At 50.1% G+C, this 21,243-nt stretch overlaps 1 protein-coding gene across 1 annotated transcript; it reads left to right on the forward strand.

Annotated features, from left to right (window-relative positions):
• The first annotated feature begins 815 nt into the window (after positions 1–815).
• Positions 816–20,489, forward strand: CDCP2 (CUB domain containing protein 2). Its single transcript, XM_010372807.2, has 7 exons — positions 816–903; positions 993–1,153; positions 8,230–8,577; positions 11,465–11,800; positions 12,780–13,133; positions 16,092–16,270; positions 19,922–20,489. The coding sequence occupies exons 2-7, from the start codon at positions 1,075–1,077 to the stop codon at positions 20,246–20,248; spliced, it is 1,623 nt and encodes a 540-aa protein (XP_010371109.2). The 5' UTR covers positions 816–903; positions 993–1,074; the 3' UTR covers positions 20,249–20,489.
• The last annotated feature ends 754 nt before the right edge of the window (positions 20,490–21,243 follow it).

Raw genomic sequence — 21,243 nt, forward strand, 5'->3', positions numbered from 1 at the left:
TACTTTCCCAGGCTACCACAGCCAGGCAGGGGTGGAGCCAGGATTCAGACCTTAGTCTGCCAGAAAGAGCCCAGGATCCTCACTGGGAGAGCAGGAACATGCCATGTCCCTCTGCTGTCCCCATGCCTGGCACAGGCTCTGAACAGAGAAGGAGCTTAGAAATGCGTGTTGGGCTGAACTGAACCAAATCAAAAGACTCCAGAGGAGAAGAAAGAGCCCACTTCCTGTTGGACACAAAGTTCCCAGGGCATTTCTGCAGCGCCAGCTCCTTGTGCAGGGCCTGGCACACAACGATGTTCAAGCAAGGCTTGGGATCAATAAAGGAGCAAACATTTCATATTCTCGGCCAGAAGTTACACTGGGGCCCAGACCTATTATTGCATTAAGAGTTGCACAATATGATTTTCTAATTCTGTTATTCCTGCTTCATTCTTGTGTGAAAAAGACTTTTCCTTCATCAACTGTCCACAGCAACCTCCTTCCCTCCTCTGAGCTAAATCCGCATGTCTGAAGGAAGTTGTCCCGCGTGTCCCACTAAATACAGGTTCCTTTCAGCTCACTCAGGAGTCAGGGTGGGAAGAACCTGTAGCAAGCACCTACTCTGTGCTTTAGCAAGTGCCATCTCCTTTCATTTTCACAACAGCCCCTGGGTCGGAGCTGAACAGCCCTGCTGGATGGATGAGAAGACCCAGACCAGGGCAGTTAAATGACTTGTCCAAGGTGACCTGGCAAGTTACAGGCTGAACTGGGATTGATCCCAGATCTACCTGGCCCCAAAAGTTATGCCTTTTCTCCACCACCCAGTTTCCTTCCAGGCCCGAGTTTCTTCCCTTCCTGATACACTGTGGTCGGTGCAGATCTCAGAACGTGTAAACCTGCTGACACCAGATCCGTCACTTGACAGTGAGTGAAGGAAGTACCCAGGGATCGGCTTACTAATTCTAGGGGCCAGTGAATTATTCATGCCATCATTAACTTGGAGGCCCTTTCAGCCTCACCTCTCTCCCCTGCTCCGGACCCTCAGATCCTGGCCTACCTGAGCTCGGCAGACCTGTGGGGGCCCCTGGTGAGGAGATGCTGGCAGAGCGGGGGGCTTGCCTGCTGCTGGCAGTGGCACTGCTGGGCCCAGGGCCCCGGGCCCAAGCCATGGAAGGTAGGCACTCTTGGGACAGACACAAACTGGGAGGGGAAGGAGGTGGGCAGGCAGCAGCCAGGGCTCAAGAAGTTTCTACATGGGAAGCCAGAAAGCAGGAGGTCCTTTTAGGGGACGTGGCTGAGTTGAAAATGTATTTGTTCCTGAGATAGGGGCAAGACAATATTTATTGAGTGTCTGCCATGTGTTGGATGTTTCACATGTAGGTTGTATTTAATATGCACAACAAACTTCAAGGTGGATGTTAGTTCCCCATTTTCCAGATGAAGAAACTGAGGGCTAGAGATATTAAGTAACCTGTCCAAGACTACATGGTCACCAAGGTTGAAGGGAATGGCTCCAAAAACTATTAAAGGTTTATTGCTAAAGAGGTTTTTTGTTGTTGTTGTTTGTTTGTTTTTTGAGACAGAGTCTTGCTCTGTCGCCCAGGCTGGAGTACAGTGGCCCAATCTCAGCTTACAGCAACCTCCACTTCCCGGGTTCAAACAATTCGCCTGTCTCAGCCTCCCGAGTAGCTGGGATTACAGGCGTGTGCCACCACAACTGGCTAATTTTTGTATTTTTAGTAGAGACGGGGTTTCACCATGTTGGTCACGCTGGTCTCGAACTCCTGACCTCAGATGATGCACCTGCCTTGGCCTCCCAAAGTGCTGGGATTACAGGCGTGAGCCACCGCGCCCAGCCTATTGCTGAATAGTCTTTATTCTCCTCCCGAGACCCTGCTGTCCATCCTACTGCCAAGCAAGTGAAATCAAAGTTCCTTCTTATAGTATTCAGTGCCCTCTGAGTGTGGGCTCCAACTTCCATATTGTATTCAGCCTCAGTTTCCTGCATCCCTTGGGCATCCCATGCTCTGGCAGGGGAATCACAACCCCTTCTGCTTCACCCTGAGGGATCTTAAGTCCTGCTGTCCCCTCTGTCTGGAAAATCTCTTTTCCCTTTTTCCACCTGAGAACATCTGGCTCACCCTTCAAGCTCAGATCAAATACCACTCCCTCCATGACCTTCCACATCCTCCATCAACCTCACACACACCTTCACTGGGGCTCCTGGAACCCTCTGCCTGCACTGTGGTCCCCAGTGGCTTTGAACTGCTCTGGCTTTTCAAGCATTGTTTACCTGTCTGTGAAGCTGGGGTGATATCATTTCACCCTTCTGCAAGGCTCAAGTGGGGCTCAGGGAGGAATTGTACCTTGCTAGTCACCCAGTCACTGACAGAGATGGGACGGGCACCCAAGTGTCTCAACCCATGCCTGGGTAGTGGGAGGAGCTAGCTGTTCCTATTTTCCAGCCACTGGGGCTTAAGGGGCCTTGGGGTAACCCTGGGCATCAGTGTGCCTGGCTGGGTCCTAGTGGACAAGGCCTCTGCTTATGCTGATGACTGGAGCCACCTGGGCTGTAAGAATTTCGCTCTGATGCTCTGGTGTCTTTCCCTGTCCTGTGGGAAGGGCTGGGGGAAGGACAACAACAGGCATTGGACAGAATATCTCTTTGTCCTTTTGCCATAAAGGTATGAATTAGATGCCATTCCTGCCCTGTCCCACTCCAAGATCCAGGCAGAGAGCCAATAATGTGCATCTGTGCGGCCCTCACACAGCCTTTAGCTCATCAGCGCTCACAGTCACCCAGCAAGGGAGGCACCACTGTCCCCATTTCACGGCTCACAGAGGCTAAGTGCACGTGTGTCTGAGCCTTTGTCCATGCCATTCCCTCCCTGCAAATCTTCCCCAACTGATGAAACTCATTCTTCCTAGACAAACTCAAATATCACCCGCTCTGGGAATCTTGCCCCTCCTTGATACTGCTGGCCCCAGGAAGATTAGATTTCCTCTCCCCGGACCCCAGAGCCCTTTTGTGGCCACAGTGCAATCACACTGTGTGTTTTGTCTCATTTCCCTGACTCCCCCTGCCCGACTCCATGGTGAGCTTCCCACGGAGGGGCCCATTTTGAATCAGCACAGGCCTGGTACAGGGCACATGTTTAGCGAGTGTGTCTTCTCTTACGGGGATTTAGTTAAGTATATTCTTCAGGATGCTTTTGGTTGCAAGTGACAGAAACTCAACCTGGATGAGTTGAAGCAAAAAGAAGAATACATTGGCTCTGTAACCAGGGAGGCAGGAGGCAGCCGAGCTGGGCTCAGGGATGCCACAGCCAGGACCTCTGGGCTCCAGGGCCACTTCCACTTTTCACATGGCTCTTCCAGTTCACAGAGGGGGTTTTTCCTTAAGCCCTGAGCATAAATAATTAAAAAAAAATTTTTTTTTTGAAACGAAGTCTCACTCTGTCTCACCCAGGCTGGAGTGCAGTGGAGTGCAGTCGGCTCAGTGCAGCCTCTGCCTCCTGGGTTCAAACGATTCTCCTGTCTCAGCCTTCTGAGTAGCTGGGATCACAGGAGTGCACCACAACACCCGGCTAATTTTGTATTTTTAGTAGAGACGGGGTTTCACCATATTGGCCAGGCTGGTCTTGAACTCCTGACCTCAGGTGATCCACCCACCTTGGCCTCCCAAAGGGCTGGAATTACAGGCGTGAACCACCACACCTGGCCAATAATAATTTTTTAAAAAATTTAAAAGAGTCAAATACCAACCAAATGCAATGTATGGACCTTGTTCCACCCCCAGGACTCCGCCTCCCAGTCAAGGGACCAGAAAGGGAAGAATCCCTATGTGGACATTCTGAGCAGAACTCTGGCCCGGCCTGGAGCACATGCCCACCCCGCGGGCCAGTCACTGTGGTGGTGGCGGGAGCCCCAGGACTCCCCAGCTAGAGCCAGGCGTCCACCCCTGGGGCAAGGAAGAGGAGGGAGGGTTACCACGTGGAGGCAAGAAGGGGAGCAGTGTCTAAAAGAGGGGGCTATTGTTGCAAGAGGCAGAGGAAGAGGTATTGGGCAGACCCAAAGCAATAGATGTCCACTACAGCAAGTAACGTCCCTTTCCAGGGCTCAGTTTTCTCATCTGTAAAATGAGTCAGTAGCACCTGCCCTGCCTAGTTCTGAGAGAGTTATATAAGATCATTCACTCACTCATTCATTCAGCAAATATACACTGAGCACCAGCTTTGTGCCAGGTACTGCTCCGGGTGCTTGCAATACAGCAGGGAGAGGGACAGAAATCCTTGCGCTCATAGAGCTTACATTTTCTGCCAGGATACTGAACCAAATCAATAAGTAAAATAAATAGTATGTTAGATCGTGACGAATTCTATAGAGAAGCATATGGCACTAAAGAGAGAGAAGGAGCATGAGCTGGGGAGAGGGTTTCAGGTGTAAATAGGGTGGTTAGGGAAGGCCTCACTGAGAAGGTGACCAGGGATGTGCTGGCTGTTTTGTTAACTTTTAATTATGAAAAATTTCAAACACACCCAAAGCACAGAAAATCATACAATGAATCCCTATGCCCCCATCAATCATCTTCAATAATTATCAACGTTCTGCCTTTCTTGTTTCTTCTATCTCACCCCAGCCCCATTCTGGGAGGTGTGGAGAAATCTAAAGCCTATCTCAGATGCTATATTATTTCACCCATAAATACGTCAGAATATGTCTCTAACAGAGAAACACATAAAACTATACACAACCTCAATACCTTTATCACGGTATAATAAGTCCTTAATTTAAAAAAAGAAATTTTAGAGACAAGGTCTCTCTGTGTCACCCAGGCTGCAGTGCAGTGCTGTGGCCATAGCTCACTGTAGCCTCGAACTCCTGGGCTCCAGTGGTCCTCCTGCCTCAGCCTCTTGAGAACCTGGGACCACAGGAGCACTCCACCACTCCCGGCTTCATTCCTTAATTTATGTGCTAACTCAATTCATGTTCAGTTTTCCCCAATTATTGACCAAAAAAATATATATATATATATAATATATAATACATTATATATAAATATATATTTATAATATATATAAATATATATATATTATAATTCATTAGTTCAAATCAGAATCCAAACAAGGTCCATACATTGCATTTGGTTGATATTTGACTTTTAAATTTTTTATAAAAGTATTACTATTTGTACAGACAGGGTCTCACTATGTTGCTCAGGCTGGTCTCAAACTCCTGGCCTCCAGTGATCCTTCTGCCTCGGCCTCCCAAAGTGCTGGGATTACAGGTGTGAGCCATGGCACCCAGCCTTGACTCTTTTAATACACCAGTTGTGCCTCCTTCCCCCCCTTTATCCTTTATTGTTGAAGCCCCAGCGTCATTTATCTTACAGAACTTCCCACATTCTGGACTTGCCAAAGGTATCCTCATGGTATTACTTAAAATGTCCCGCTAGCGGCCGGGCGCAGTGGCTCAAGCCTGTAATCCCAGCACTTTGGGAGGCCGAGACGGGCGGATCACGAGGTCAGGAGATCAAGACCATCCTGGCTAACATGGTGAAACCCCGTCTCTACTAAAAATACAAAAAACTAGCCGGGCGACCTGGCGGGCGCCTGTAGTCCCAGCTACTCGGGAGGCTGAGGCAGGAGAATGGCGTGAACCCGGGAGGCAGAGCTTGCAGTGAGCTGAGATCTGGCCACTGCACTCCAGCCTGGGCGACAGAGCGAGAGGCCAAGCAGATGTTAAATTTCTATTTATCAATTTCCTTAAAAAAATTGATAAATGAGTTAGTGTCTAGCAACCTCTAAAATACACCAATGAGTTTCATTTTAATTTCTTTCGAGTTACATTGTGAATTATTGTTTTTATATATGTTATATGTTTCAATCCACTGCAATTTGATGCTCGAATTGTACCTTCTTTAGCCAGTGGAAGCCACTTCAAGTAGGTTTCTGTGTCTTTTTTTTTTTTTTTGAGATGGAGTCTTGCTCTGTCACCCAGGCTGGAGTGCAGTGGCACAATCTCAGCTCACTGCAAACTCCACCTGCCGGGTTCAAGTGATTCTCATGTCTCAGCCTCCTGAGAAGCTGGGATTACAGGCGTGTGCCACCACACCCAGCTAATTTTTGTATTTTTAGTAGAGACAGGGTTTCGCCATGTTGCCCGGGCTGGTCTCAAACTGGTGACCTCAAGCAATCGGCCCACCTCAATCTCCCAAAGTACTGGGATTACAGGCGTGAGCCACTGCGACTGGCTAGGTTTCTGTGTCTTTTGACACAATCTCAGCAGTCTTTGATAGCTTCTTTGCTGTTTAGCATAGCAAGATAACCAAGCATATTTTGTGTAGTTCCTGTATTAAACCTGGTACCAGACATTGCTCTAAAGAGCCTTGTTCATTTTAGCTGAACATAAGAATCCTAATCGAAAGCCTAGAGGTGTAAAATGCTACTGGATTCTAGGCCTTCTTGGTAAACAGAACTAGGAAATAAATTTTTAAAATATAAAAATAAATGAAGCTCACACTGATACTTTCAATTCAAATTAAGGATCACAAGAGTTTTACTTACTATTTTAAATTTATGTCTATCAGGCTGGGCGCGGTGACTCATGCCTGTAATCCTGCACTTTGGGAGGCCGAGGCCAGTGGACCACCTGAGGTCAGGAGTTTGAGACCAGCCTGCCCAACATGGTGAAACCCTGTCTCTACTAAAAATACAAAAATTAGTTGGGCGTGGCGATGGGCACCTATAATCCCAGCTACTTGGAAGGCTGAGGCATGAGAATCACTTGAACCTGGAAGGCAGAGGTTGCAGTGAGCTGACATCATGCCACTGCACTCCAGCCTGCACTACAGCACCAGACTCCGTCTAAAGAAAAAAAAAAAAATTATACCTATCACTCTTACACTGAAAATATTGGTTTCTATTGACATTAACTTACTTATTTGCTCTAATATATAATAATTGTAAAATGGTATTTAATGTTATTACTAATAGTAAGTTTACTGAATATAGTTTAAGATGTTGTTGTGGTTCATTTTGTCCTTGAGGTATATCCCACTAGGACTGTGTGGTCAAAATACTGTCTTTCAAAGTCATTTGAAATCATTTTTCCGCATGTGACTGTGGCTCCAAGTTGGTAAGATTCAGTTTATTTGTTTCAGTATGGGATATTTAGGGGTTACTTAACTTTTTTTTGATCTCTTAAAATTATATAAAATATTTTATGTGCTTACAAAGTGAAAATTATGAAACAGGATACATTTAAGGAGATCCAGCCATCATGCCTGCTTCCTCCCCTCTTTTTACTACTTCCCCTGACAAAGAATTATTCTTATTAGTTTCTTTCCATTGTTTTCTTTTGTTAAACACAAGCAAATCTGCGCATATAAAAATGTACTTTTAACATTGTAGTAGACTGTGCATATTTTCACTTGCGGGGTTATTATTATTATTAATTTCGAAATAATGTTTTAATAATTAACTTAAATTCCCTACTGCATAATGTTTTAACTAACATTCTGAGGCCCTGCCTGACACTTCCTGTCTCTTTTCCTGGCTTGCTTTTTCTCCATAGCTTCTCACTGTGTCATAAATATATATATATATATATATATTTTTTTTTTTTTTTTTTTTTTTTTGAGACAGAGTCTCCCTCTGTCACCCAGGCTGGAGTGCAGTGGCATGATCTCGACTCACTGCAACCTCCGCCTTGGGGGTGCAAGCAATTCTCCTGCCTCAGCCTCCCAGGTACTGGGACTACAAGTGCGCGCCACCATGCCTGGCTAATTTTTGTATTTTTAGTAGAGACGGGATTTCACTATATTGGCCAGGCTGGTCTCGAACTCCTGACCTTGTGATCTGCCCACCTTGGCCTCCCAAAGTGTTGGGATTACAGGCGTGAGCCACTGCACCTGGCCTCATAAACTCTATAGTTTCCCTGCTATGTTTATTGTCTGTCTTGCCTGCCAGAATGTAGGCTCCATGAGGGTAGGGGTTTTGTCTGTTTTGTGTCTGCCATGACCCCAGCACCTAGAACAATGCCTAGCACTCAAACAGTATTTGTGGAATGAATACCAGCATGCTTGATCAGCATCTGAAGAATAAGCAGATGTGTGAGCAAATAAACACATGGCCTTGTGTTCCCTCATTCCATCCCAAGAATCCAGCTTTGTAGCTGGGCCCACTGCCCTTACCACGTGTACCCAAGACTCCAGCACAGAGTCTCAGCCATCCTTCTCTCTTGCCCCAGGTATCAAATGTGGGGGTGTGCTCTCAGCACCTTCTGGAAACTTCTCCAGTCCCAACTTCCCTAGACTGTACCCCTACAACACAGAGTGCAGCTGGCTGATCGTGGTGGCTGAGGGCTCCTCGGTGCTGCTCACCTTCCATGCCTTTGACCTGGAGTACCATGACACCTGCAGCTTCGACTTCCTGGAGATCTACAATGGAGCCTCACCGGACAAGGGCAACCTGCTGGGGAGGTTCTGCGGCAAGGTGCCCCCGCCGCCCTTCACCTCCTCCTGGCATGTCATGTCTGTCGTCTTCCACTCGGACAAGCACGTGGCCAGCCATGGCTTTTCTGCGGGCTACCAGAAAGGTCAACAGGGGCCCTTAGGGACCTGGTGCAGTGGCTCACACCTGTAATCCTGGTGCTTTGGCAACAAAGTGGGAGGATGACTTGAGCCCAGGAGTTCAAGGGGGGATTTGGCAGTGGAAGAGCTGGTTCTGGGGTAGAGGTGGGAAGATAGCAGCAGGGCTCAGGTGAGACCTGCAGGGTCTCATCATCTTGGCACATAGACTGCTCTGTATCCTGCACGACCCAGCTCTCATGCATAGTTTATAAGGCAAAAGCAGCCGCCTCACCGTTCATGACCATGCTGGTAATCCTGGTAGCTGGGGTTCCCACCTTCATGGCAATGCTCCCCATGCCTCCCTCCATTTCTCCCGGAGTCCTCAGAGGGTCGCACTGTGCTCAGGAATGAGGCTCTCACGCTCTACTACCCTTGTCTTTCTTGTCCTCTGTCATGGCATAAGGCCACAGGAGGGGACACCACTGCTGTTGCCACCTTCTGCAGCATCCCACCACTTCACAGCTTGGGAATCCTTGCCTGAGTTCCCGCAGTAGGGTCTGGGTGGAGCTGGTGACTCTTATATCATATGTCCCTAACCCCTCCCTCCTTCAACCAGGCTTGACACTTGCCTCTCAGTCTAGTGAGGGGAGAGGAGGCCTTGCTCTTCTTGTCATTCTCTTTGACTCACTCATCCTTGTCCCCAGGTTCTGTGCAAAGGCTCAAACCTCCTGCTTCTTCCCAATGCCAGAATCAAGGCCTTGTTGATGTTAGCTCAAACAGTAGACACCCACAGAGGCTACTGGTCCCCAGGGTCCACCAACAGCAATCCCGGAGGACTCAGGTGGGACCCCAGTCACTGCTGCATTTAGAAGGATAGAATTGTAGAATGCCACAACACAAGAACCATAGGCTGATCTAATAATAGTTTTGGAATTTTAGACCCTTAGATTTGTAGAATGTTAGGATATCAAAGTCATAATACCATCAGCCACATTTCCCAACATTTTTTTTTTTTTTTTTTTGAGACGGAGTCTCACTCTGTCACCCAGGGTGGAGTGCAGTGGTGCCATCTCCGCTCACTGCAAGCTCCGCCTCCCGGGTTTACACCATTCTCCTGCTTCAGCCTCCTGAGTAGCTGGGACTACAGGCGCCCGCCACCTCGCCCGGCTAGTTTTTTGTATTTTTTAGTAGAGACGGGGTTTCACCATGTTAGCCAGAATGGTCTCAATCTCCTGACCTCGCGATCCGCCCGTCTCGGCCTCCCAAAGTGCTGGGATTACAGGCGTGAGCCACCATGCCCAGCCTGTAAATTCATATTTTAACTTCTTATAAGCCAATCATTAAAAACACAAGTAAATATGGATGACCTCCAATGAGTTAAATTTTAAAATGTAGAATATTTAAATCTTAATATCTTATTAAAGATATTAAAAACTGTGGGTGCTGTCTTTTCATTACATTAAAAGAGAGCTTGAAATACAGCATAAGAATGAAATTTGCACCGGGTGCCAGCAGGTGCTCCAGGGGGCTGCTGAGGAGCCCCAGGGCACAGTTTGGAAGTCTCTGCGAAGGTTGTTAGTGTTGGAAGGGATCTCACAGGCTATCTAAATCTGCCCTCTCATTTCACAAAATCTGAGTACCTGAGAGGGCCTTCATAAAGTCACACGGCTGGGCCAGCACTGGGAAAAGATACCAGGTCCTCAGACGCCCCATCCAGAGCCCTGGTCACACAGCTGTGCCATAGGGTGAGACGCTGGAGTCTCAGGAAACACATCCCACATGTGCCCTCCCTGCTGGTGACCTCCGGCAAGTCACGGCATTCACCCACACTTGCTGTGTGGTTGTACTGGCCAAGCTGGCTTCCTGAGAGTTTCCAGCAGCATATTTTCAGACTCTGCTCAAGTCTGAGCCCGGTGGATCAAGCTGGTTCAGTCTTACGATCTCTAATGTTCCAATGAGGCTCAGAGAGGCCGGGTTACTTCCCCAGAGTCACACAGCTAATAAAAGGCAGAGATGGGAGACTAGTCTTCAGATGTCAAACCAAGCTCTACTTCATCAGGTCCTCTCTCTAAGTCTCGGTTTCCTCATCTGTTAGGGAGGTTTGATTACATTCCTGAGCTCAGGCACCCCAGCCTCTGTGCCCCACTGTGCCTCATAGGAGTGGATCGTGAAGGTCACAAGGGTCAAGTGCACAGGGTCCACAGTAAGTCTTCCTGGGTTCAAATCCTACTTTCTCAGTTACCAGTCAGGTGACTGCTCTCAGGGCCCTGACCATGTTCCTTGGGCCATGCCACTTCAGTGTGCTTCTGCCAACCTCCACAGTTCTTCGTTGGAGGGTTTTTTCTGAAGTCTCAGTAGGTCACTCCCAGCCCACAGCAGCCCTCCACCTGCACTCTGGGGAGTTGGCATATAAATGCCACAGCTCCCTCCCTCCTAGATTGACAGAACTCTGAAGTGTGTGCTTTACCCTGTCCCCAGAGTTCCCCTGCAGGTCAGCAGCTGGCTTGAACACACCTCCCCTTCTGTGTCCACTCCCTCCCTCCCCATCTGGGGGCCCCTGGATTTCCCAAGCAAATACTTGCACTCAAATCCTTATCTCAGGGTCTGCCTGGGATAAACTCAATAAGCTACTGAACTTCTCTTTGCCTCCCTTTTCTTAATTATAAAATCAGAGAAACTGCAGCACAGTCCTTGTGGGGCTAGTCTGAGGATCTGAACAGGCAGCATGGGTGCCAAGTGCTAGGCCTGTGCACGTGCTACACTTGCTACTTGGGTAGCAGGTGCTTGGTGGATGGTAATGAGACCCTCATGAGATACCTCTGGGGGCAGCATGTTGGGGTGTCTGGTTCTCAAGGGAGGAAATTGGGAACCACAAGGAGAAAGAAAGGTCAGCTCAAGTGGGCTCTCTTGCAGATGTGTGTGGCGGCGTCCTGACTGGCCTATCAGGGGTCCTCACCAGCCCTGAGTACCCCAACAACTACCCCAACAGCATGGAGTGCCACTGGGTGATCCGGGCCGCTGGCCCTGCCAGCGTCAAGCTGGTGTTCGTGGACTTCCAAGTGGAAGGCAATGAGGAGTGCACCTATGACTACGTGGCTGTGCTTGGGGGGCCTGGCCCCACCCGTGGGCACCACTACTGTGGCAGCACCAGGCCCCCCACCCTCATGTCTCTGGGCCACGAACTGCAGGTGATCTTCAAGTCCGACTTCAACATCGGAGGCCGTGGCTTCAAGGCCTACTACTTCTCAGGTAGGAGGGGCTGGAGCTCCACCCCGAATCCTCCTGTGCCTACTGGGTTCCTATCTCCCCATTACACTTGCAGGGATCACACCTTTCTGCCCCCCAGAGGCCTTGGGCTTTCTGCACTGTCTCTGCCTGGAATGCTCTAGCATACCCTTGGCCAATGCCAAGACATAAGCATGTCACCTCTGCAAAGACTTCCTGTTCTACCAGAATTGATCCCTTTTTCAACTCCTTATAGAAGTTTTTTACACTATGATCTAACATTTGTCTCTTCTATATGTGGTTTGCATGTCAATCTCCCCTGTCTGACTGAGTCCCTTATGGGCTTATCTTTGCACCTGGCACATAGTAGTTACTGAGTATTTGTACAAATGAATGTATGAAGTCATGGGAAGTTTATAGTCTAGTTAGAGAGATTATAAGGAAACAGACAATGCAAGCCATTATGATCTGTGCTATCCATCAGTAAGAATCATGGATGACTTCGTGGAGGAGAGAATTCAACAGTACCCTGAAGGAGTTAGATGGAAGCAGAAGGGAAGGGTGTTCCAAGCAGGAGGAACAGCATGTGCAAAAGCCTGGAGGGCAAGGAGTGTTTGGTATGCTCACAGTACATACCAAATGGGGCACTGAGAAAAAGGGAAAGGCCAGGCATGAACCACATCATCTGTCAAGCCAGGGAGTTTGGAGGTAACTCTGAGGACAGGTATTGTATATTATTAGTGAATTCCTAACAGGGCCTACACCCGTGATGGGGACTGTCAGTTGGAATGCAAGTCCCAGCTTTCAGCAAGCTGCCGTTTAAAACAAGCTTTGGGATCAAGCATCCCAACTTTCAGCTAGGTGGGATCAACTGTCTGGTTTGCTAGCCATGGTGCCCACAACCTACCTGGTGGTTTTAGGACCACTGTGGCGCCTGCTGCCTCAGCTGTAACTGCAGAGGGTGACTTCTCCTCTCCCCTCACTGTTGCTCCTCCCAACCCAGGACAATGCCAGGAGGTATACATGACCATGCGGGGCAACTTCTCCAGCCCACGGTACCCCAGTTCCTACCCCAACAACATCCGCTGCCACTGGACCATCCGCCTGCCCCCGGGCTACCGGGTCAAGGTATTCTTCCTGGACCTGGACCTGGAGGAGCCCAACAGCCTGACCAAGACCTGTGACTTTGACCATCTGGCAGCCTTCGATGGGGCCAGTGAGGAGGCACCCCTGCTGGGGAATTGGTGTGGACACCACCTGCCACCACCTGTCACTTCAAGCCACAACCAGCTTCTGCTTCTGCTGCACACGGACCGCAGCACCACCCGCAGGGGCTTCTCCGTGGCCTACATCGGAGGTCAGCTGGGCTGTGGGAGTGGGTCCATTGAGGGGGAAGGGGAGGCTTTGCAGCCTTAGTCTTTGCAGTCTCTTTCCTCCATCCCACCAGTTTGTCCTGCCCCCCATGAATGGTCTTCTCCAGTGCCTTTTCCGTTGGTTACACCCTTGCCCACTCTCGGGACCCCTGAGACTGGACGGCATGGCTCCTGCTTGTTTCCACTATTGCAGAGCCTCCTTCCCCAGCTCCTAACTTCACGAGTCCTCACCCCTCCCCATCTGGTTCCTTCCCCCTGGGCCCCTGGCCCCTCTTGTGTTGTTATTGGTCCCCTGTATCCAGGGGAAATAGACAAAATATGCTAATATTGTTTATGGCAAAAAAATTGGTATAACCGTAGGGATGCCTACCAGCCCTGCTTGTATCATTCAGAACTACTCATTGAAAAAATGGTGCTTGTTTTTCCTCACTCAGCAAGAAGCCTGGAGCTAGGTAGCTGCTGTATTGGTCCAGGGGCTCAACACTGTTCCAAGTGTTATCTCTGGGACTCTCTGAGCCTCACAGCTGCAAGATGGCTGCCATAGCTCCAGGCATCACATCCATGTTCAAGGCTAGAGAGGACAAGGGAAGTGCCAGCTGCAAATGACTCTTTATCAAGAAAGCAAAAGAGTCTTTAGAACCTCTCACGAGACTTTTACAAAATGTCCAAACAGTTTGAACTCAGTCAGATGGCCCTGCCTTGCTGCAGAGGAAGCTGAGGAGCTGGTATTTGGCTTTCTCAGACTCCATATTATTGTGTAGATTTGTCAGCCAAGAGGGTCCACCATTGCTTCCCTCCTCCCACCCTTCCTTGTCTATGGGCGCAGAAATGTCTGCACTCTGCACCTATCATGCTCTCTTCCTGGCCAAGCAAAGCTCCTCATTGTGCAGGTATAGCAACGGAGGTGCTGAGAGGGGAAAGACTTCATTGTGACCACATGGGCAGTCAGCGGCACAACCAGGATTAGAACTTACTCTGCTGCCTTCTTCTTGCTTGTTTGAGAAGGATACGAGGGAGGGGAGCCCAGAGCTAAGCTCAGAGAGACCAGGGTCACATCCAAATGCTGCCATTTACTGATCATCCAAGAGGGCTCATCTATATAAGAGGTTGATGAAGGCCCTAGACAGGTGGTCGTGAAGGCCAAAGGAGGTAACAAGGTCACAATGCCTGGATCCAAGGACATCTTTCCTTCAGGAAGGTGTCTCAGGCCTGTTCAGCATTTAAAAAATCTTTCCTTGCTCCATATGCAAGGGCAGTTGGGGCCAGGGATGGAGGAGATCGTGAGCTACAGCAAGATGGCGGCAGAGCCGTGAACTTGGGCAGGCCCAGCCCCTTCGGGCCTCAGTGGGCTCCACCTGGAAGCCGGAGTGGGAGAGCTGTGGCTCTGTTAGCACAGCCCTGGAGAGCCCAGCTCCATTGGCTCTGCCTCCGCTAGCTGGCATTGCCCTATGTCTCTGTGGGCCTCAGTTTTTCCACCTGTAAGAGGAGGATATTGACGGAAAGATCTTTAAAGTTCCTTTTGCCTCTGATAATCTCATTTTCAGAACTCTCCCAGGCCCTCTCCCAGCCCTGTGTGATCTAGGACTTGCCCCTTCTGCAGAGAAGGAGAGAAAGTTGGGGGGGTCTTATCCCAGCTCCTGTTCCAGGGGCTTCAGGGCAGCAGTGCCCACTCCAACTCCACCCCACATCCCTTCCCCTCAGATCCCCGTGGGGGCCCAGGGGCAGACAGGAGCACTCCCACTGGGCGAGGCTCCAGACGCGGCCCAGGCTGCAGGAGGCCTTCCCACTGGGAGGGCAGCCACAGTGCCAGTTGGGGGTGACACACAGTTCAGCACCACCGAGATCATCGTGGGAGACGGCTGGCCCATAAATCCCTGACTGTCCAGACACCAGAGGCTGAAATATGTCTGAGGCATTTCCCGGAGAGGGGTTGAGAGTTCCAGGCCTCTCCCTGCCAGCTCTCTTTCCTTTTCCTCCCACCAGGCAGCCGCCTTCCTTTCCCCTTCCCTCACCCCTGCCCCTGCATGCATGCATATGCACACACACACACACACACACACACACACACACACACACACACACACAAACATGCTCACCCAAAGCAGACACTGTGAGTCATGTGCGACCGTCCTGGCCAGGAGGGCTGCAGGAGGCTGCTGAATAGGGCGAACAGACCACGAACTTTGAAATCCCGTCGACCCGGTTGGCCACTGCAAACAACTTCATCTCTCAGAGTGTCAATTTCCAAACCTGTAAAATGAGTTTAGTCACATCTACCTCCTGGGGAGTCATTGTAGGGAGGGAAAGTGAGGCTTCCCTTGCCACCCTTTTTAAAACTGAAACTCTCCTTCCTCACTCCTCCCCCATTAGTTCTACTCTCCTGCTCTTTCTTCTTTGCTTGATTTTCTTTTGGGGCACTCTGACACCTGGGTGTATTTTACATTTATTGCCCCCTCCCCCATCTAGAATGTAAGCTCCACATGGCAAGAATTTCAGCTGTGTTTTTTCCTCGTTTTTGTATTTGTGGTGCTGAGAATAGGGCCTGCACATAGTAGGCCATCAATATATTTGTTAAATAATTAAATGAATTGCCTGGCACATAGCCAAGAGATTAGCAGATGAACTTTATGATTATTAAGAACATTCATTCATTCATTCACTCAGCATTCACTGGGCCTGCCAAGCTCTGTGCTGGGCCCAGAGGACGCTGAGAGAATCAGACTTGGTGCCTTCCCTGAGGAGCTCACAGTCTGATGGAGTTGAACGGAGTAACCCATCTAAGATATCCCTTACCGTGCCCTGTAGGATTCCATAAGAGTTTTTCCTACTCTGGGCCTCAGTTTCCCCATCCACCACCCTTTGTGGGAGGGTGGGGGGCGTGGGGGAGGTCAGGGTCAGACTGCCTGAACCTAAGGCCTCCAGCTCCTCCCTCCGGTTCCCAGTGGTACCCATGAACGTGAGCTGCTCCCGCACGGACTTCCAGATCCTGATCTCCACGCAGGCGCTGGCCCCGCTGGAGCGGACCAAGGTCTACCTGGGCAGCCGGAGCTGTGCTGCCCAGGAGGTCGGCGGCAACTTCAGGATCCAGGCCCGCTTTGATACCTGCGGCACTGAGTCTCAGGTAGGGGCTGGGGGGAGGGGGCAGGCACAAGGGAGGGACTCTGACCCTGCTGAAAGGCATCTGACATTCCTGAAAATTCAGCTTCTCCTGACTCTGGGGGCCACACAGGCCTGGATGCAGAGCTAAGCCTTTCTTGGCTTTACTTACCTCAACCAATTTGCTCAGGGTAAATGTAGCAAAGAACTCCAAGAGGAGAGACAGAGGAGAGGTGGTCCCTCCGGTTCCCAGCTCTCTTCCTTTTCTCTTCCCAGCTCTCTTTCCTAACCCCAGCTGCTGCTGCCTAACCTCAGCGGCAATCTAAAGATGCTACCAGTCACTCCTGCTACAGGGGCCCTGTTGGTTGTTCCTCCCCTTTCCCTTCAGAGCTCCCCAAGGACCCTGAAGACCTCACCCCTTTAATATGCAGAGCTGTGGAAGCCCTGCTTCTCCCACCCCTCCCCAACCTGGTGATCCAGATCCGTCCCTGGGCTCCACAGCACAAAAGGCCCTTTCAAGGCACAGGATCCCCTCCCTTAAAAGGCTGTGAGGCTTACAAGTCCATTTTCCCTACTATCCTTGTATTTTGGAGGCCGTGAACCCAGACATAGGGCCCTCAGAGAGTCACTGGGCAGTGGCTCAAGCACCCTGGATATTTGTATGCTTAGGGACAGGTCAGGAAGTGGGGTACGGAGAAAAGGAACAGTGGCCTCTGTTGGAAAGACTCCCGGCCTTGAAATCCAGGGACTTTGCAGTCTGACTTAGCAGAAATCATGTGCTTTCCAGCAAACCCTCCCCCGCCTCCCAACATTAGCCACATGTATGCCTCTGGCCCCTCCAGGCCACCCTCTGCCTGTCCAAGCCTCCTGGCAGCCACCATCCTTTTGAGCTGAGAAGAAGAGGAGGGTAGGGGACCAGTCCTGGCTGCCGAGGTATTCTGCCCTCCCCCTACTCCATACCCTAAGTCTCCCAGGGGTTTTGTTTGGGACAGAACCACATTCCATAAAGTCATGGAATGATGGAGACAAAGAATCCGAGAAGCAGGGACTCAGGAAATCCTGGAACCAAGGACTCACATACACTCATGGTCTCATAGTCACAGAACCACCACCAGAACTCAGAAACACAGAACCGTGGAATCTTGGTGTATCTTGGAAACATAAAATCAGAGAACCTTAGATTCATGGATTCTTAGTGTAACCCTTATAAATCCTAGACCCTCAAGGATCAGTGTTTGCATAGAGTTGCTTTTCAAAGATACGCAGCTCAAACAGCTGACAACAATAAAAAGTAACACCAATCTTTACGTGCATCTCTTTAAAAACATTAGAGACTTGACTCCCTCCACAGCCATCAACACCCCATGTTGTGTGGCTTTTCTTTCTTTGTCAAGTCTGTCACTCATCAAAACCCCCTAAAGATTCCCCCTACCCCCATTCTCTGATTTTTCCCTCCCTTCCTTGTTATACAGATTAACATTAGTCTTTCACTGGGTCCCCTTGCACTCTCAGGAGTCTTTCTTTCCCCAGTGTCCTGATTCTATATCCCAAAAACCCAGGGCACAAGTTCTTCTCAGATGGGAGCAGGAGCTCCTGTGGGGACATGGAATCAGAGCCTTTTGGAAGCCCAGAGTTGGAAGAGACACATGAAGTCACCTAGTCCATAAAACTGATTTGTGACCAGCCTGGTCAACATGGTGAAACCTTGTCTCTACTAAAAATACAAAAATTAGCTGGGTGTGGCAGTGCACTCCTGTAATCCCAGCTACTTGGGAGGCTGAGGCATGAGAATTGCTTGAACCCGGGAGGCAGAGGTTGCAGTGAGCCAAGATCGTGCCACTACACTCCAGCCTGGGCAACAGACCAAGACTCCGTCTCTAAAAAAATAAATAGCCGGGCGCCGTGGCTCAAGCCTGTAATACCAGCACTTTGGGAGGCCGAGACAGGCGGATCACGAGGTGAGGAGATCGAGACCATCCTGGCTAACACGGTGAAACCCCATCTCTACTAAAAAATATACGAAAAACTAGCCGGGCGATGTGGTGGGCGCCTGTAGTCCCAGCTACTCGGGAGGCTGAGGCAGGAGAATAGGGGGAACCCGGGAGGCGGAGCTTGCTGTGAGCTGAGATCTGGCCACTGCACTCCAGCCTGGGTGACAGAGTGAGACTCTGTCTCAAAAATAAAAATATAAATAAATAAATAAATAGCAACAACAAAACACACACACACACACACACACACACACACACAAGAACCCTCCTGATTTGTGACACCTGTTCAATCCCAAAAGGGTCACCCAGTCTTTGGTGCTGGGGACTTCCTACTATTCACGGCTGCTGTGACTCTGCTAGGCAGCTTTGATTTTTAGAAGTGTCCTCTCAGAAGTGCTACTTGCTAGATGGGGCCAGTTAGGAAACCCTGAAGGCAGTGGCTGTGGCAGATTGGGCGTGGTGGGGAGAGTAGTTCTGCATCGCTGCTGACCATGCCAGACTGCCCATCACAATGCTGCCCTCCAGCCTGGGCCTGCAGGCCCATCGTCTCAGGGCCACTCCACTCCTTCATCCGAGGTGGAGGGGAGGGCAGCAGGGTGCCAGGCTCCCACATCTTGTTCCTCGATGGCTCTTCCCAACACTAGGCTGCTGTCCCTGGGGTGGCCAGGGACTCAACAGCAGGATACCTACTGCAGATATCATCAAGAGAAAAGGCTGCAGGGGGAAGCCACACAGCACCAGGGACAAAGCTCCTAATGTGGAGGCAGGAGACTTGGTTTCTGACCTAGCTCTGGGCAAGTCATCACCCTTCCAGGCCTCAGTGGTCACGTCTGTAAATTTGCCAAGGATAGAGGATTGGGGTCGATGCTTTGAAAAGCCTCCTTTGGTTCTATATTATTTTGTTTGAGTGAGGTGTGATGGCCAAGAGCACAGTTAAGAGTTGGGCAGATCTGAGTGAGAATATGGGCTCTGTCACTTGTATGCTGTGTGACCTCAGGCAAGGGATTTAACCTCAGGGACTTACTTTCCTCCTCTGTAACATGGTTTTGTTTTGTTTTGTTTTGTTTTGTTTTGTTTTGTTTTTGAGATGGAGTCTCGCTCTGTCGCCCAGGCTGGAGTGCAGTGGTGCAATCTCGGCTCACTGCAACCTCTGCCTCCCGGGTTTACGCCATTCTCCTGCCTCAGCCTCCAGAGTAGCTGGGACTACAGGCGCCCGCCACCATGCCTGGCTAATTTTTTGTATTTTTAGTAGAGACGGGGTTTCACTGTGTTAGCCAAGATGGTCTCGATCTCCTGACCTCATGATCCGCCTGCCTCGGCCTCCCAAAGTGCTGGGATTACAGGCGTGAGCCACCGCACCCGGCCACATGGGGGTTTTAATGGTACCAGTAAGAGAATGTTGTTGTGAGAATTAAGTAAGATATTTAAAAATATAGAGCCTGGACCATGGTAAATGACCCCAGAACATTAGCCGGAGAAACGCTGGCATCAAATCTGATATTGTCCTTCCAGACAGCTCACCCTCACGGTACCCCTTTTACAGATGGGACCACTGAGGCTCAGAGTTAGGACTCGAACACAGGCTTCTCGGGCTCTGCCCCCTGGTACTGAGACCCCCACATATATAGGGAAACAAGGTCAGCCTAAGCTCCTTCAGGTGTGACGAGTACCCTGTGACCCCACAGAGAAGAAACAACACTTCAGTGATTGTCAGCGTGCTGTACATCGACTTCTCAGCCGCAGGGCGGGAGGACATCCATGAGTACGAGGTCCGCTGTGAGCCACGGCGCAAGGAGGCTTCTGTCCACCTGCTCTCTGGCTCTCACTGGCTGGGTCCCTATGCTGCCACTGCGGAGCACCTTCAGGAAGCAGCACCCGGGGATGAGGCAGAGGCACTGGAGGGTCCAGTGACCATGGTGGCCCAGGATACCAGTGACATGGTCTTCCTGGGGCTTTGCATCCTGGCTGGAATCCTCATGGTGATTGCCATCATGGTCTTGATGCTGCTTTGAATAGACAGCATAGTGACCTGGCATCTGACATGCCTGGGAGACAGCTGAGGGACCTGCAACAGGGGTGGGATGGGGACTTGCTGACTTGGTGACCATGGGCAGGTCATGTCCCTCTCTGAGCCTCCGTTTCCTAGGGACAGCCATTCTGCCCTGCTATCTCACAGGGCTGGCTCAGAGGCAGGCAGAGATGGATAAGAGCTTTGTAATCTGTAGCATGCTGTGTATGTATATGCAATTGCTGTTATTAATTTTAAAGATATTCTACTCTAGAAAAGAACTCTCCCACGTGTGTTCCTTGTCAGTTTGGATAGTTGTGGTCACTGGTGGCAGAGTGTAGATAAAACTGACTCATTCTATAACTTATATGGGTGCTTTACCAACTCAGGGTACAAATAAAAGCACCACTAATTTTCCTTCCTCCCTCCTTCCCTCCCTTCTTCCTTCCTTCCTTCTTTCCTACCTTCCTTCCTTCCTTTCTCTCTCTTTTCTCTTTTCTTCTCCCTTCCCTTCCCTTCTTTTCTCTTCTCTTCTCTTCTTTTCTCTTTTCTTTTCTTTTCTTTTCTTTTCCTTCAAGACAGAATCCTGCTCTATTGCCCAGGCTGGAGTACAATGGCACATTGTTGGCTCACTGCAATCTCTGCCTCCTGGGTTCAAGGAATTCTCCTACCTCAGCCTCCTGAGCAGCTGGGATTACAGGTGCCTGCCACCACACCCGGCTAATTTTTGTAGTTTTAGTAGAGATGTGGTTTCACCATGTTGGCCAGGCTGGTCTCGAACTTCTGACCTCAGGTGATCCACCCGCCTCAGCCTCCCAAAGTGCTGGGATTACAGGTGTGAGCCACTGCACCCGGCCTTATTTTTCCAATTAATTGCTCATCTTAGGCCTTCATTAGCAAGAAGCTGATGAAGTATCCATCCAGGGGCCTTCACCCTCCTGAATTGACCCAGGAACCCTGGGAACTTTGTCTAAAGCAGGCCGGCTCTGCCTCCAAACT

The sequence above is a fragment of the Rhinopithecus roxellana genome, chromosome 12 (genome assembly GCF_007565055.1).
Source record: "Rhinopithecus roxellana isolate Shanxi Qingling chromosome 12, ASM756505v1, whole genome shotgun sequence".
Lineage (NCBI taxonomy): Eukaryota > Metazoa > Chordata > Mammalia > Primates > Cercopithecidae > Rhinopithecus > Rhinopithecus roxellana.

What these genes read in the sequence shown, in the direction of transcription:
- CDCP2 (XM_010372807.2), top strand. Translation starts at nt 1,075, where the DNA reads ATGCTGGCAGAGCGGGGGGCTTGCCTGCTGCTGGCAGTGGCACTGCTG. An exon ending in CCGGGCCCAAGCCATGGAAG is followed by an intron (nt 1,154 to 8,229) that starts GTAGGCACTCTT and finishes CTCTTGCCCCAG; the next exon opens with GTATCAAATGTGGGGGTGTG. An exon ending in CCTGCGGCACTGAGTCTCAG is followed by an intron (nt 16,271 to 19,921) that starts GTAGGGGCTGGG and finishes GTGACCCCACAG; the next exon opens with AGAAGAAACAACACTTCAGT.